Genomic DNA, 16895 nt, shown 5'->3' with positions numbered 1-16895 from the left:
TTCATTTCAATGCGTGCGTGCTGTTCGGATCGGCTGATCCAAACAGTACTCGCTCAACTCTACATCTAACACCTGGCACTTTCCTGGATCCCCTCACCATACCCTCTCTCAGTATGTGTCCTCAAAGGCTCCATCATAGGACCCCTCCTGTTCTCCATCTACACCCTCGGCCTAGGCAAACCCATAGAATCGCATGGTTTTCATTATCATTGCTATGCCGACGATGCTCAAATATATCTCTCTGGATCAGACGTTACCTCTCTGTTGGCCAGAGTTCCAAAGTGTCTAGTGGCTGTAGCCTCCTTTCTCTCCTCCCACTTTCTCAAACTCAACATGGAGAAAACAGCGTTCAACTTCACTCCACCTCGTACGGCAACTCTACCTGACCCATCTTTCAAATTTAATGGAAACACGCTTACCCTTGTCCCACGAGTCCACTGCCTTGGGATAACCCTGGACTCCGACCTATCTTTCAAATTGCAGATACAAGCCGTCAACCCCTCCTGCCGCCTCCAACTCAAGAGCATCCATCAAATTAGCTCCTTCCTCACCCCTGAAACCACAAAGATGCTAGTCCATGCAGTCATTATCTCCCACTGAGACTACTGTAACACCCTTCTCTATGGCCTTCCTGCAAATACTCTTGCCCCCTTCCAGTCCACCTTAAACTGTGCTGTTCACTTAATACAAATCTCTCCCCGTTCTTCATCGGCCGCTCCCCTTTGCCAAACCCTTCACTGGTTACCCATTGCGTAGCGAATAGAGTTCAATATACTAACGCTGACATACAAAGCCATCCACAATCTGTCCCCTCCATATATCTCTGACCTAATCTCTCACTACCTGCCCAAACGTAATTCGCGATCCTCCAAAGACCTCCTAACCCACTCTGATCTCATACGCTCTTCACACAACCATCTCCAAGATTTCTCCCGTGCATCCCCCATACTCTGGAAGTCATTACCAAGACACATAAGACTGACCCAAACAATCACAGGCTACAAGAAGGCCCTGAAGACTCACCGCCACCTCACCACTATCTGAACAGTCTCTCCCTTCACCTTCTGTCTCTATCCCTCCTTCATAGATTATAAACCCTTGTGGGCAGGGCCCTCTCTCTATCCCACTCTGCCTGTCGGTCACTATTAGTATTGTATTTCTTTTGTATATTTTGTGTACCGTATGTACACCCTCAAATGTAAAGCATCATGGAATTAATGGTGCTAAATAAATAATAATAATATTAATAATTAGAGATGAGCGAACACTAAAATGTTCGAGGTTCGAAATTCGATTCGAACAGCCGCTCACTGTTCGAGTGTTCGAATGGGTTTCGAACCCCATTATAGTCTATGGGGAACATAAACTCGTTAAGGGGGAAACCCAAATTCGTGTCTGGAGGGTCACCAAGTCCACTATGACACCCCAGGAAATGATACTAACACCCTGGAATGACACTGGGACAGCAGGGGAAGCATGTCTGGGGGCATAAAAGTCACTTTATTTCATGGAAATCCCTGTCAGTTTGCGATTTTCACAAGCTAACTTTTCCCCATAGAAATGCATTGGCCAGTGCTGATTGGCCAGAGTACGGAACTCGACCAATCAGCGCTGGCTCTGCTGGAGGAGGCGGAGTCTAAGATCGCTCCACACCAGTCTCCATTCAGGTCCGACCTTAGACTCCGCCTCCTCCAGCAGAGCCAGCGCTGATTGGCCGAATTCCGTACTCTGGCCAATCAGCGCTGGCCAATGCATTCTATTAGCCCGATGAAGTAGAGCTGAATGTGTGTGCTAAGCACACACATTCAGCACTGCTTCATCACGCCAATACAATGCATTAGCCAGTGCTGATTGGCCAGAGTACGGAATTCGGCCAATCAGCGCTGGCCAATGCATTCTATTAGCCCGATGAAGTAGAGCTGAATGTGTGTGCTAAGCACACACATTCAGCACTGCTTCATCGGGCTAATAGAATGCATTGGCCAGCGCTGATTGGCCGAATTCCGTACTCTGGCCAATCAGCACTGGCCAATGCATTCTATTAGCCCGATGAAGTAGAGCTGAATGTGTGTGCTAAGCACACACATTCAGCACTGCTTCATCACGCCAATACAATGCATTAGCCAGTGCTGATTGGCCAGAGTACAGAATTCGGCCAATCAGCGCTGGCTCTGCTGGAGGAGGCGGAGTCTAAGGTCGGACCTGAATGGAGACTGGTGTGGAGCGATCTTAGACTCCGCCTCCTCCAGCAGAGCCAGCGCTGATTGGCCGAATTCCGTACTCTGGCCAATCAGCGCTGGCCAATGCATTCTATTAGCCCGATGAAGTAGAGCTGAATGTGTGTGCTAAGCACACACATTCAGCACTGCTTCATCACGCCAATACAATGCATTAGCCAGTGCTGATTGGCCAGAGTACGGAATTCGGCCAATCAGCGCTGGCCAATGCATTCTATTAGCCCGATGAAGCAGAGCTGAATGTGTGTGCTAAGCACACACATTCAGCACTGCTTCATCACGCCAATACAATGCATTAGCCAGTGCTGATTGGCCAGAGTACGGAATTCGGCCAATCAGCGCTGGCCAATGCATTCTATTAGCCCGATGAAGTAGAGCTGAATGTGTGTGCTAAGCACACACATTCAGCACTGCTTCATCGGGCTAATAGAATGCATTGGCCAGCGCTGATTGGCCGAATTCCGTACTCTGGCCAATCAGCACTGGCCAATGCATTCTATTAGCCCGATGAAGTAGAGCTGAATGTGTGTGCTAAGCACACACATTCAGCACTGCTTCATCACGCCAATACAATGCATTAGCCAGTGCTGATTGGCCAGAGTACGGAATTCGGCCAATCAGCGCTGGCTCTGCTGGAGGAGGCGGAGTCTAAGGTCGGACCTGAATGGAGACTGGTGTGGAGCGATCTTAGACTCCGCCTCCTCCAGCAGAGCCAGCGCTGATTGGCCGAATTCCGTACTCTGGCCAATCAGCGCTGGCCAATGCATTCTATTAGCCCGATGAAGTAGAGCTGAATGTGTGTGCTAAGCACACACATTCAGCACTGCTTCATCACGCCAATACAATGCATTAGCCAGTGCTGATTGGCCAGAGTACGGAATTCGGCCAATCAGCGCTGGCCAATGCATTCTATTAGCCCGATGAAGCAGAGCTGAATGTGTGTGCTAAGCACACACATTCAGCACTGCTTCATCACGCCAATACAATGCATTAGCCAGTGCTGATTGGCCAGAGTACGGAATTCGGCCAATGGCGCTGGCCAATGCATTCTATTAGCCCGATGAAGTAGAGCTGAATGTGTGTGCTAAGCACACACATTCAGCACTGCTTCATCACGCCAATACAATGCATTAGCCAGTGCTGATTGGCCAGAGTACGGAATTCGGCCAATCAGCGCTGGCTCTGCTGGAGGAGGCGGAGTCTAAGATCGCTCCACACCAGTCTCCATTCAGGTCCGACCTTAGACTCCGCCTCCTCCAGCAGAGCCAGCGCTGATTGGCCGAAGGCTGGCCAATGCATTCCTATGCGAATGCAGAGACTTAGTAGTGCTGAGTCAGTTTTGCTCAACTACACATCTGATGCACACTCGGCACTGCTACATCAGATGTAGCAATCTGATGTAGCAGAGCCGAGGGTGCACTAGAACCCCTGTGCAAACTCAGTTCACGCTAATAGAATGCATTGGCCAGCGCTGATTGGCCAATGCATTCTATTAGCCCGATGAAGTAGAGCTGAATGTGTGTGCTAAGCACACACATTCAGCACTGCTTCATCACGCCAATACAATGCATTAGCCAGTGCTGATTGGCCAGAGTACGGAATTCGGCCAATCAGCGCTGGCTCTGCTGGAGGAGGCGGAGTCTAAGGTCGGACCTGAATGGAGACTGGTGTGGAGCGATCTTAGACTCCGCCTCCTCCAGCAGAGCCAGCGCTGATTGGCCGAATTCCGTACTCTGGCCAATCAGCGCTGGCCAATGCATTCTATTAGCCCGATGAAGTAGAGCTGAATGTGTGTGCTAAGCACACACATTCAGCACTGCTTCATCACGCCAATACAATGCATTAGCCAGTGCTGATTGGCCAGAGTACGGAATTCGGCCAATCAGCGCTGGCCAATGCATTCTATTAGCCCGATGAAGCAGAGCTGAATGTGTGTGCTAAGCACACACATTCAGCACTGCTTCATCACGCCAATACAATGCATTAGCCAGTGCTGATTGGCCAGAGTACGGAATTCGGCCAATCAGCGCTGGCCAATGCATTCTATTAGCCCGATGAAGTAGAGCTGAATGTGTGTGCTAAGCACACACATTCAGCACTGCTTCATCACGCCAATACAATGCATTAGCCAGTGCTGATTGGCCAGAGTACGGAATTCGGCCAATCAGCGCTGGCTCTGCTGGAGGAGGCGGAGTCTAAGATCGCTCCACACCAGTCTCCATTCAGGTCCGACCTTAGACTCCGCCTCCTCCAGCAGAGCCAGCGCTGATTGGCCAGAGTACGGAATTCGGCCAATCAGCACTGGCTAATGCATTGTATTGGCGTGATGAAGCAGTGCTGAATGTGTGTGCTTAGCACACACATTCAGCTCTACTTCATCGGGCTAATAGAATGCATTGGCCAGCGCTGATTGGCCGAATTCCGTACTCTGGCCAATCAACACTGGCTAATGCATTGTATTGGCGTGATGAAGCAGTGCTGAATGTGTGTGCTTAGCACAGACATTCAGCTCTACTTCATCGGGCTAATAGAATGCATTGGCCAGCGCTGATTGGCCGAATTCCGTACTCTGGCCAATCAACACTGGCTAATGCATTGTATTGGCGTGATGAAGCAGTGCTGAATGTGTGTGCTTAGCACACACATTCAGCTCTACTTCATCGGGCTAATAGAATGCATTGGCCAGCGCTGATTGGCCGAATTCCGTACTCTGGCCAATCAGCACTGGCTAATGCATTGTATTGGCGTGATGAAGCAGTGCTGAATGTGTGTGCTTAGCACACACATTCAGCTCTACTTCATCGGGCTAATAGAATGCATTGGCCAATCAGCGCTGGCCAATGCATTCTATTAGCGTGAACTGAGTTTGCACAGGGGTTCTAGTGCACCCTCGGCTCTGCTACATCAGATTGCTACATCTGATGTAGCAGTGCCGAGTGTGCATCAGATGTGTAGTTGAGCAAAACTGACTCAGCACTGCTAAGTCTCTGCATTCGCATAGGAATGCATTGGCCAGCCTTCGGCCAATCAGCGCTGGCTCTGCCGGAGGAGGCGGAGTCTAAGGTCGGACCTGAATGGAGACTGGTGTGGAGCGATCTTAGACTCCGCCTCCTCCAGCAGAGCCAGCGCTGATTGGTCGAGTTCCGTACTCTGGCCAATCAGCGCTGGCCAATGCATTCTATTAGCTTGATGAAGCAGAGTGTGCACAAGGGTTCAAGCGCACCCTCGGCTCTGATGTAGCAGAGCTGAGGGTGCACAAGGGTTCAAGTGCACCCTCGGCTCTCCTACATCAGAGCCGAGGGTGCGCTTGAACCCTTGTGCAGCCTCGGCTCTGCTACATCAGAGCCGAGGGTGCGCTTGAACCCTTGTGCACACTCTGCTTCATCAAGCTAATAGAATGCATTGGCCAGCACTGATTGGCCAGAGTACGGAATTCGGCCAATCAGCGCTGGCCAATGCATCCCTATGGGAAAAAGTTTATCTCACAAAAATCACAATTACACACCCGATAGAGCCCCAAAAAGTTATTTTTAATAACATTCCCCCCTAAATAAAGGTTATCCCTAGCTATCCCTGCCTGTACAGCTATCCCTGTCTCATAGTCACAAAGTTCACAGTCTCATATGACCCGGATTTGAAATCCACTATTCGTCTAAAATGGAGGTCACCTGATTTCGGCAGCCAATGACTTTTTCCAATTTTTTTCAATGCCCCCGGTGTCGTAGTTCCTGTCCCACCTCCCCTGCGCTGTTATTGGTGCAAAAAAGGCGCCAGGGAAGGTGGGAGGGGAATCGAATTTTGGCGCACTTTACCACGCGGTGTTCGATTCGATTCGAACATGGCGAACACCCTGATATCCGATCGAACATGTGTTCGATAGAACACTGTTCGCTCATCTCTAATAATAATGTCAACGCAGTAGTCTATGTGGCAGATCTATTATACAACTTGAGTTGCAGAGAAACCTAGCACATTTTCAGACCATCTACTATGTCCATGCTGTAAAGTCATTAGTAAATGTAGGCCTTAGTTTTAGAGCTTACCAATCTAGAGTTCCTTTTGGATTCCCTGATCTGGACGGTAAGCTTATCCATTTCAATTTGGTGAACCTCTAAGTATGCCCTAAAAAGGAAAAACAAATGGCTTGTTACTTCTAAATATACATGTGACTGAGGGTTTAGTTCCAAAATCGACCTCTACCAATGCAACAAAAAGAAAAAAAAATATCTACTTATCCAGCTCATGTTCTCCAGGCACAGTTCTTCAGTGAAGCCAAGGTCCCTCTATGTCCCCACTCCATTAAAGAGGTAGATGCAACTCATCTCTTGTTTTTTAAAAACGGGCATGAATGGCGTTGCTACGGGTCTAAACCTCTAAATCTGGTTCATAAGAACTTGTAGGTGGTTTATTGTCCCAAACTGACCTCACAGACTTCCTTTAAATGGTCACCAACGCTGAGTGGTGCTCACTCAATGTTACTAGAGAAGTCCCGCACTTACAGATTCACAGTGTGTGTGTGTGTGTGTGTGTATATATGTATGTGTGTGTGTGTGTGTGTGTGTGTGTGTGTGTGTGTGTGTATGTATGTATGTATGTATGTATGTATGTATGTGTTTGTGTTTTTTCCCTTCTCACACAGTGAATTTATTTTAATTTCTTGAACACTAGTGGGCCTCCTGTATCTGGGTTTGGCACAGAAAGAAAAAGGATTGTTTGCCAGAACTGGTTTAACTTATAAATTTATAGAACTATATCATCTAATAGCTGCCGTGCTTGAAAAGTTTGAAAAAGCAAACGGGGCAAAATTTTATTGTGGCACATTTACACCACCTTCTGCTATATATGCGGGTAAAGTAGGTGTGTATATGTCAAATTGTGACAACACTGGATATATTGGGACAGTTTGCATAGGAGCCCCTAGACCACTATGACCTGAGCTAATCAGTTTCTGGCAAAAGCTCATGATATTAGCTGCCTTACTGACAGTGGGGTGGGAGTAGACACACTGATCTCCCCCTATGATAGGTTGCGAATAGGGTGAACTGTGCTCAGCCAATTAAGTTTGCCACTATGTGACAAACCTTATTACGATCACTGTAAGATCACATGCCTGCAAGACCACACTGGTCTCCAGTCAAGTCTCCATTTTCTCCAGACAGTGAGATGAAGCTAACTCTGCATGAAGTTCTGGTGCACATCTGCAGAGTTAGGAGAGAACTGCCCAAACATACAATGTGCCATATTACTTTTTATACAGATACTAAAAAATCCATTTGAACCCCACTCAGTTTGATGCCAACCTTTGGGGTAGCTGGTAGTTACAAAATTATGCATGAAGAAGACCCATCACAAAGTAAAAAAGAAAAAAAAATGCTAAAACAATACACCCCTCATTTCATTGCTGTTGTGACTGATAATTTTTGCCTTTTTTTTTTTAATAAAGTTTTTCAAATCTGTGCTCCCATTCAAAAGATATGGCCTATATGTAAATTTGTTTTTTGTTCACCAAATAGTAACATTTTATTTTCTTGCAAGAAAAAAAAAAAAATAACCCACTAAATTGAATTGGGGCACAACAATCAAATGAGGAATGTAATTTAGCATTTTGTACTTGGCGACAGGTCCTCTTTAAGACTTTGAGCATGTAACATTAGATCTCTTACCCCAATCCCTTTTTTAAAGCATTATAGACTTCGTCCACTCGGTCAGGTTGAGGCACCTTAGGAGGAGGAGATTTGTGCGATATAGAGAACATTCTGCGAACTTTGGATCCAGACCTTCGTGAAACTGTGGGTGTATGAAATGGCTGACGATGTCTAGAAGAAAAAAAGATACGTAAGGTTAGGTGCAATAAGTAAAACATGTTCATGTGTAGAGCTTCAACAGAGGTTGATGGATTAGATTGAGGTTATGATTTATAAACTCAGGCTCCATTCAAAATATTTTTTTAAAATTGTTTAGCAGGTCTGTTAATCGGACGCCAAGGAGGATGCAAACTGAAGGCCATCTGTTCACATAAAGATCAATATTTAAAAAAAATTATAATTTCAGATTTTTTAGTGGGGGAAGTGGACACACACACACAAAAAAAAAAAAGACAAAACTTTAATCTCTATGTTTACGTAATCCATCTGTTTTATCTGAATGGAACCTAAATGCATTTTCTATTCACTAAACTAGAAAAAAATAAATAAAAGCAACAACAGCATTTAACATCCCAATCAATAAAAAAAAAAAAAAAAAAGCAAATTAGTATATAAGTGGTTTAAAACTTTCCCAGAACATGCATTGTTTTTCAGTGACTGATAGTACTATCAGTCATCGTATCAGTGTGGATTGGAGTCTATCCGCATCCGTGCAGCCCAGGAATTTTGTTTCATATGGAATTGGGGTGAGCTGGACATTTGCATGTGTGCTGAATTGTTTTTCAGTCCCTGCCTTCCCAACCCCATAACTTATTAATTTGTTCAGAGGACAGGTGATCCTCCCCAAAATGCTGCATCGATGCGCTGCTGGGAAGACACAGGCACTGCTGGCAGTAGCGATAGGTCTTTGCTGTCACACTACTACCGCTGTCCGCCTGGGGGTTCCCATCCTAAACCCTGGGGAACCTGGACAGAGGACGGCTTGTCGGCAGTCAGCTTTAAAACCCATTCATTCCTTATGCAGCCTCTCCACCTGGAAATATTTTTGTTTTGTTTTGGGGTTTTTTGGACGGACACAAAGTCAGACATGCAGGAGCCGTCCCCTGTCCAGTTTCCCGAGGGTTTAAGACGGAAACCCCAGGGCAGACAGCAGCGCTAGTGTGAACGCCCCCCTAATACATATCTGTATTTAAATATCAGACATTCACCGTAATAGAAGAGTGAATGTTAGGAAGAGGTTAAGACTGAGGCATGAATTGGTTTGAAAAGTGTCCGGCCGTGAGCGCCGGTGAGTGTTTTAAGCTCTCCGCGGCGAAACCGTTTTTTTTTTTTTTTTAAACCGGACACAGAGTCGGACATGCAGTACTCTGTCCGGTTTTAAAAAAACGGTTTCGCCACGGAGAGCATAAAACGCTCACTGGCGCTCAAGGCCGGACTCAGCATGACAGGTTTCCATCTTCTGCATGCAGAAGACGGAAACCTGAGAACGGAAAGCCGAACGCTGATGTGAACCCAGCGTAACTGATGCTAACTAGAGATGAGCGAACAGTGTTCTATCGAACACATGTTCGATCGGATATCAGGGTGTTCGCCATGTTCGAATCGAATCGAACACCACGTGGTAAAGTGCGCCAAAATTCGATTCCCCTCCCACCTTCCCTGGCGCCTTTTTTGCACCAATAACAGCGCAGGGGAGGTGGGACAGGAACTACGACACTGGGGGCATTGAAAAAAATTGGAAAAAGTCATTGGCTGCCGAAATCAGGTGACCTCCATTTTAGACGAATAGTGGATTTCAAATCCGGGTCATATGAGAATGTGAACTTTGTGACTATGAGACAGGGATAGCTGTACAGGCAGGGATAGCTAGGGATAACCTTTATTTAGGGGGGAATGTTATTAAAAATAACTTTTTGGGGCTCTATCGGGTGTGTAATTGTGATTTTTGTGAGATAAACTTTTTCCCATAGGGATGCATTGGCCAGCGCTGATTGGCCGAATTCCGTACTCTGGCCAATCAGTGCTGGCCAATGCATTCTATTAGCTTGATGAAGCAGAGTGTGCACAAGGGTTCAAGCGCACCCTCGGCTCTGATGTAGCAGAGCCGAGGCTGCACAAGGGTTCAAGCGCACCCTCGGCTCTGATGTAGGAGAGCCGAGGGTGCACTTGAACCCTTGTGCACCCTCAGCTCTGCTACATCAGAGCCGAGGGTGCGCTTGAACCCTTGTGCACACTCTGCTTCATCAAGCTAATAGAATGCATTGGCCAGCGCTGATTGGCCAATGTATTCTATTAGCCTGATGAAGTAGAGCTGAATGTGTGTGCTAAGCACACACATTCAGCTCTACTTCATCGGGCTAATAGAATGCATTGGCCAGCGCTGATTGGCCAGAGTACGGAACTCGACCAATCAGCGCTGGCTCTGCTGGAGGAGGCGGAGTCTAAGATCGCTCCACACCAGTCTCCATTCAGGTCCGACCTTAGACTCCGCCTCCTCCGGCAGAGCCAGCGCTGATTGGCCGAAGGCTGGCCAATGCATTCCTATGCGAATGCAGAGACTTAGCAGTGCTGAGTCAGTTTTGCTCAACTACACATCTGATGCACACTCGGCACTGCTACATCAGATGTAGCAATCTGATGTAGCAGAGCCGAGGGTGCACTAGAACCCCTGTGCAAACTCAGTTCACGCTAATAGAATGCATTGGCCAGCGCTGATTGGCCAATGCATTCTATTAGCCCGATGAAGTAGAGCTGAATGTGTGTGCTAAGCACACACATTCAGCACTGCTTCATCACGCCAATACAATGCATTAGCCAGTGCTGATTGGCCAGAGTACGGAATTCGGCCAATCAGCGCTGGCTCTGCTGGAGGAGGCGGAGTCTAAGGTCGGACCTGAATGGAGACTGGTGTGGAGCGATCTTAGACTCCGCCTCCTCCAGCAGAGCCAGCGCTGATTGGTCGAGTTCCGTACTCTGGCCAATCAGCGCTGGCCAATGCATTCTATTAGCCCGATGAAGTAGAGCTGAATGTGTGTGCTTAGCACACACATTCAGCTCTACTTCATCAGGCTAATAGAATACATTGGCCAATCAGCGCTGGCCAATGCATTCTATTAGCTTGATGAAGCAGAGTGTGCACAAGGGTTCAAGCGCACCCTCGGCTCTGATGTAGCAGAGCCGAGGCTGCACAAGGGTTCAAGCGCACCCTCGGCTCTGATGTAGGAGAGCCGAGGGTGCACTTGAACCCTTGTGCAGCCTCGGCTCTGCTACATCAGAGCCGAGGGTGCGCTTGAACCCTTGTGCACACTCTGCTTCATCAAGCTAATAGAATGCATTGGCCAGCACTGATTGGCCAGAGTACGGAATTCGGCCAATCAGCGCTGGCCAATGCATTCTATTAGCCCGATGAAGTAGAGCTGAATGTGTGTGCTAAGCACACACATTCAGCACTGCTTCATCACGCCAATACAATGCATTAGCCAGTGCTGATTGGCCAGAGTACGGAATTCGGCCAATCAGCGCTGGCTCTGCTGGAGGAGGCGGAGTCTAAGATCGCTCCACACCAGTCTCCATTCAGGTCCGACCTTAGACTCCGCCTCCTCCAGCAGAGCCAGCGCTGATTGGCCGAATTCCGTACTCTGGCCAATCAGCACTGGCTAATGCATTGTATTGGCTTGATGAAGCAGTGCTGAATGTGTGTGCTTAGCACACACATTCAGCTCTACTTCATCGGGCTAATAGAATGCATTGGCCAATCAGCGCTGGCCAATGCATTCTATTAGCGTGAACTGAGTTTGCACAGGGGTTCTAGTGCACCCTCGGCTCTGCTACATCAGATTGCTACATCTGATGTAGCAGTGCCGAGTGTGCATCAGATGTGTAGTTGAGCAAAACTGACTCAGCACTGCTAAGTCTCTGCATTCGCATAGGAATGCATTGGCCAGCCTTCGGCCAATCAGCGCTGGCTCTGCCGGAGGAGGCGGAGTCTAAGGTCGGACCTGAATGGAGACTGGTGTGGAGCGATCTTAGACTCCGCCTCCTCCAGCAGAGCCAGCGCTGATTGGCCGAATTCCGTACTCTGGCCAATCAGCACTGGCTAATGCATTGTATTGGCTTGATGAAGCAGTGCTGAATGTGTGTGCTTAGCACACACATTCAGCTCTACTTCATCGGGCTAATAGAATGCATTGGCCAGCGCTGATTGGCCGAATTCCGTACTCTGGCCAATCAGCACTGGCTAATGCATTGTATTGGCTTGATGAAGCAGTGCTGAATGTGTGTGCTTAGCACACACATTCAGCTCTACTTCATCGGGCTAATAGAATGCATTGGCCAATCAGCGCTGGCCAATGCATTCTATTAGCGTGAACTGAGTTTGCACAGGGGTTCTAGTGCACCCTCGGCTCTGCTACATCAGATTGCTACATCTGATGTAGCAGTGCCGAGTGTGCATCAGATGTGTAGTTGAGCAAAACTGACTCAGCACTGCTAAGTCTGCATTCGCATAGGAATGCATTGGCCAGCCTTCGGCCAATCAGCGCTGGCTCTGCCGGAGGAGGCGGAGTCTAAGGTCGGACCTGAATGGAGACTGGTGTGGAGCTATCTTAGACTCCGCCTCCTCCAGCAGAGCCAGCGCTGATTGGTCGAGTTCCGTACTCTGGCCAATCAGCACTGGCCAATGCATTTCTATGGGGAAAAGTTAGTTTGCGAAAATCGCAAACTGACAGGGATTTCCATGAAATAAAGTGACTTTTATGCCCCCAGACATGCTTCCCCTGCTGTCCCAGTGTCATTCCAGGGTGTTGGTATCATTTCCTGGGGTGTCATAGTGGACTTGGTGACCCTCCAGACACGAATTTGGGTTTCCCCCTTAACGAGTTTATGTTCCCCATAGACTATAATGGGGTTCGAAACCCATTCGAACACTCGAACAGTGAGCGGCTGTTCGAATCGAATTTCGAACCTCGAACATTTTAGTGTTCGCTCATCTCTAATGCTAACTGATGTTAATGTGTCTGTTTTTTTAACAGATCCATTTAATGGATCAGTTATTAAAAACACACATTAGAATCAGTTAGCATCAGTTGTTGTCAGTTAGCATCAGTCAGGGTGGGTTCACACCTATGCTCGTCATCTTGTGTAATCCATCCGGTTTCCGTCTTCTGCCCCGCAAAACTGTACAGGAGACAGAAACCTGGTGGTCAGCTTTCAAACCTAATCGCTTGAATGGGTTTGCAAAGGTGACTGCCCATGTGCGTCTTCTGCCTGTCCACGGGGAAGCCGTTTTTGTTTTTTTTTTGTTTTTTTAACTGGACACAAACTCTTGCAGGTTTTTAATTTTTTTAAAGGACCCCATCATAACAGATATCCCACAGTAGTGTCAACGCCTTTTAAACCTTGGCCCTTTTTGAACTTGTATAATGAATCCGCCTTCACCACATTCTGTGGCAGTGAGATCCATAACCTCAATGCTCTTAGGTTTGGTTCACATCTGTGTTCGGTAATCCATTCGGGAAGTCCGCATGGGGACCAACCGACCGGACTACCGAACGCATTGACAAACGGTGTGCAGTGAAAGCACACGAACCCCATTACAATTTCCACTCGAGTCATGCAGACAGGAAAGTAGATCGAAGTACTTTTCTGTCCGCATGTTCCATGTGGCAACCGTGGTTTATGACATCCATGTGCTTTCACTGCACACCACTTGACAATACGTATGGTAGTCTGTTCGGGGGTGGGTGTGTGTGGGGGGGTCCCGATGGGGACTCCTCGAACAGATTACCGAACGAAGATGTGAACCAGGCCTTAGAAAGAATCCCTACCTATGATGCTAGTGAAATGTTCTCTCTTCTAGACATAGAGGAAATTGTGGAAGTTATACTATTTTACTTTACTATTTTACTAATCCAAAAACTACCACCTTCAGTTTCTAATAAGGAACTACCTTGGTAAAAAAAACAAAAAAACAAATGCATTCCAGGAGAACGTAGCTCTGGTATATTTATGGGGGACAGTATGTACAAAAAAGCACTAGTTATCCAAGAAAGTCAGGCTTCTAAATAGATTTCCTCTGTGTCTGCCCTTTTACTAGTACCTGCAGCCATCTCTGCTGGTATACTGACACAAAAAGCAAATGGTCGGCCTCTACAGAAACATTGCTCTTACAATGCAGTGTAAATAACCAAATAAGTATGGCGCTTCTTAATTTCTGAGCCTTGCCATATTTGTAGGCAAAAGAGGAGGACCACATATAGAGGGTTTCCGAAATCAGGAGACACGGCCTAGCAACTGAAGAGCTGACATTTTACAGTGATGTGATATGGACGGGAAATATTGGCCACTAAAATGGCCTATCTGAGAAAATGTCAGTTTGTCAATGTCAAAAATAAAAGGGTGACTAAACTTTGATGCAAACATAAAGGAGAGATCTGGTCCATTAGATTTATGATAGAATTTTGGTGGTATGACTATGCAATGCACATAACTTCAAACTTTATAAAATGTATATTTTACAAAATTTCCACCAAATTTCCTATTTTTTCATAAATAAACTCAAAACATATCAACCAAAATTTACTACTAAGCTGAAATACAATGTGTCACGAAAAAACAATATCAAAATTACTTTGGCGAGTTAAAGCATTTCAAGGTTATTAGTGCATAAAGTGACACGTCAAATTTGGAAAATCAAGCCCCATTTTTGCCAATTCCACGTGGATTTTCCGCCTTCCATTAACTGCGTTGATTTTTACAGGCGGAATCCGCCTGAAGGAAAAAAAATTTCCGCTAACGGAAAAAAAGCTAGCAGAACCCATAGAACTCTATGGGGAGACGTTTTTTCTACGTGGATTCTGACACTGATTTAGCACCAAAATCCTTGCTAAAAAAAAACAAACAAAAAAAAACCTATGTGTGAATGGACCCTAAATTTTTATAGTAGCATTCACTTAAACCAGCAAATTAATCAACAAACCATTAACTCAGGTGAAAAAGTAACCAGCCAGACCATAAAGAATACTCTATTGATAGGTTACCTACTTGTTCTAGAATACTAGTCCTCTTACTACAGCCAACATACATATTAAGTGTTGCCATGGAAATGACTGACTCATTTCTGAGCAGCATAAAAACATTTCTGAGCAGCCTGAAATCATTGTGCTTCATCTCTAAGTTCACATGGAGTTTTTTGGTCAGGATTTTGAGGCCGTGTCCGCCTCAAAATCCTGACCAAAAAGATGGCTCCCATTGAAAGCAATGGGAGCCGGTCAGTTCTTTACTTTAAAAAAAAGCGAGATGCTCATTCAGGCGAATTTGCCTCGCGACATCCACCTGAAAACACTCCTTCCCTGCTAGGCCCATTCATTTGGGCCTAATCCGGAGCGGTGTGTGCAACTGGATGCCTCCGCCTCAGGTACCGGTCCAAAAAACCCTGTGTGAACTTACCCTTAGCCGGAAGCCGATAGCTGCGACTGAAAGCCGATGCACTGCACCGGCATCCAGCCGCGCACTCCGCAAAGAATGGGCCTAGTCTGGAGGAGGGTGTGTCTTCAGGCCGAATCGCGAGGTGAAACGGCCTGAAGAATGAGCACCTGGTAGCCGTCTTTTTGGTCAGGATTGTGAGGCAAATACGGTCTCAAAATCCTGACCAAAAAACTCCATGTGAACTTACCCTTAAATGGAATCTGTCACCAGGGTGAAGCATATTAATCAGGCTCACCTGTATATAATCCCTCCCCCCCCCCTAAACTAACCTGACTCCATGACCAAAATATTCATTTACTTTATAACACACAAACAGAACAGTCTGGAGCACCGAGGATATTGTCCTGCTATGCCCTACACTGCTCTACTATACCAGCGCACGTGACATGATTTTAGTGCTCCCTGGAACTTAAAATAGGGAAGGTGGGGGTGTTACAGCAGTTTGGGGCTTGGAAGTTTACAGCAACGGAGAAGCCCTTAGTAGCTTATTTGCATATTATGAAAGAAAAAAAAAAAAAAAAAAGATTGTGGCAATGGGGACACAGATTTTCATGGGGAAAAAAAAATGATCACCTTCAAGTGAACCTGACCTATCAAACTGTGTTGCTGGTTTGATCCATTCACCCTGGTGACTCCCTATAATGTACATCTACTATTGATTAATTCTGTTCTCACAATTGATTTAACTATTTCAATAACAACATGATCCATATCTATATCTACATCCCCTAGGCAGAGACAATAAAAATGTAGACCAAATTTTTAAATGTACAGCATGCTCTACTTAGAGTAGATTTCGCTTAGCTATGCAAAGGGTAAAATAAGTGCCAACATTTGCATGTGACATATGTGCATATTTTTCTGTGGATTTCAGTGACTGCTCTACACTGTCTCAGTAACCGATGTGAATGGGCGCTATACAAATAATGTAATACATTCAGGGCATCGGAGTTGGGTCCAATTTTTGATGGAATATGAGGGGGGGGGGGGGGGGGGGGAGTTTCCAACTCTGACTTCAAGACAAAATTGTTACATTTTTATTTTTAATTATATTATACAATTATAAATAATGCATATTTAATTAATTATATACAGAGTTTGCTGCAAATATACTTTAATAGGAATTTCATTAAAAATATTGTGATGAATCAAAGGAGCTTTACGGTTTCTGCTGCCAGGGGTGTAAATACCGGGGTAGATGTGGTAGCAGCTGCCACAAGGCCCGGGACCTGCGTCCCATATCATGTCGCTGGAGACCCCTGGGGGACAGAAGGGGAGGCAGATCTGATCAGGAGCGGGGATTGGTAAGTGAGAACGGAGGTCCAAGAACCCCAACAAACATTGCTACCAGTATACTCTGGGGTATTTTCAGACTCAGGAGTATACTGTTCAGACGGCCAGGAGAGATGAGGGACCATAAAAAACACTGTTACTTAACTCTCCTGCGCCATACCTCTCTCCAGGCGTCTTCTGGCCTATTTGGTCACGTCTCAGATGTCTCTTGGGCCAGGTGGGTGGTCCGCTATGG

At 46.5% G+C, this 16895-nt stretch overlaps 1 protein-coding gene across 2 annotated transcripts in view; it reads right to left on the bottom strand.

Annotated features, from left to right (window-relative positions):
• Positions 1–16895, bottom strand: part of RIPOR1 (RHO family interacting cell polarization regulator 1) — a 120754-nt gene that overhangs the window by 80685 nt on the left and 23174 nt on the right. For both annotated transcript variants that reach the window (XM_075281773.1, XM_075281774.1), the window contains exons 3-4: positions 7901–8053; positions 6281–6359 (exon numbers count right to left, since the gene is read on the bottom strand). In XM_075281773.1, coding sequence (XP_075137874.1) covers positions 6281–6359; positions 7901–8053 — 232 coding nt within the window. The remainder of the gene's footprint in view (positions 1–6280; positions 6360–7900; positions 8054–16895) is intronic.

Source organism: Leptodactylus fuscus, chromosome 7 (genome assembly GCF_031893055.1).
Source record: "Leptodactylus fuscus isolate aLepFus1 chromosome 7, aLepFus1.hap2, whole genome shotgun sequence".
Classification (NCBI taxonomy): domain Eukaryota; kingdom Metazoa; phylum Chordata; class Amphibia; order Anura; family Leptodactylidae; genus Leptodactylus; species Leptodactylus fuscus.
Note: the sequence above shows the minus strand (reverse complement) of the source record. Positions and strands in the feature narration are given on the sequence as shown.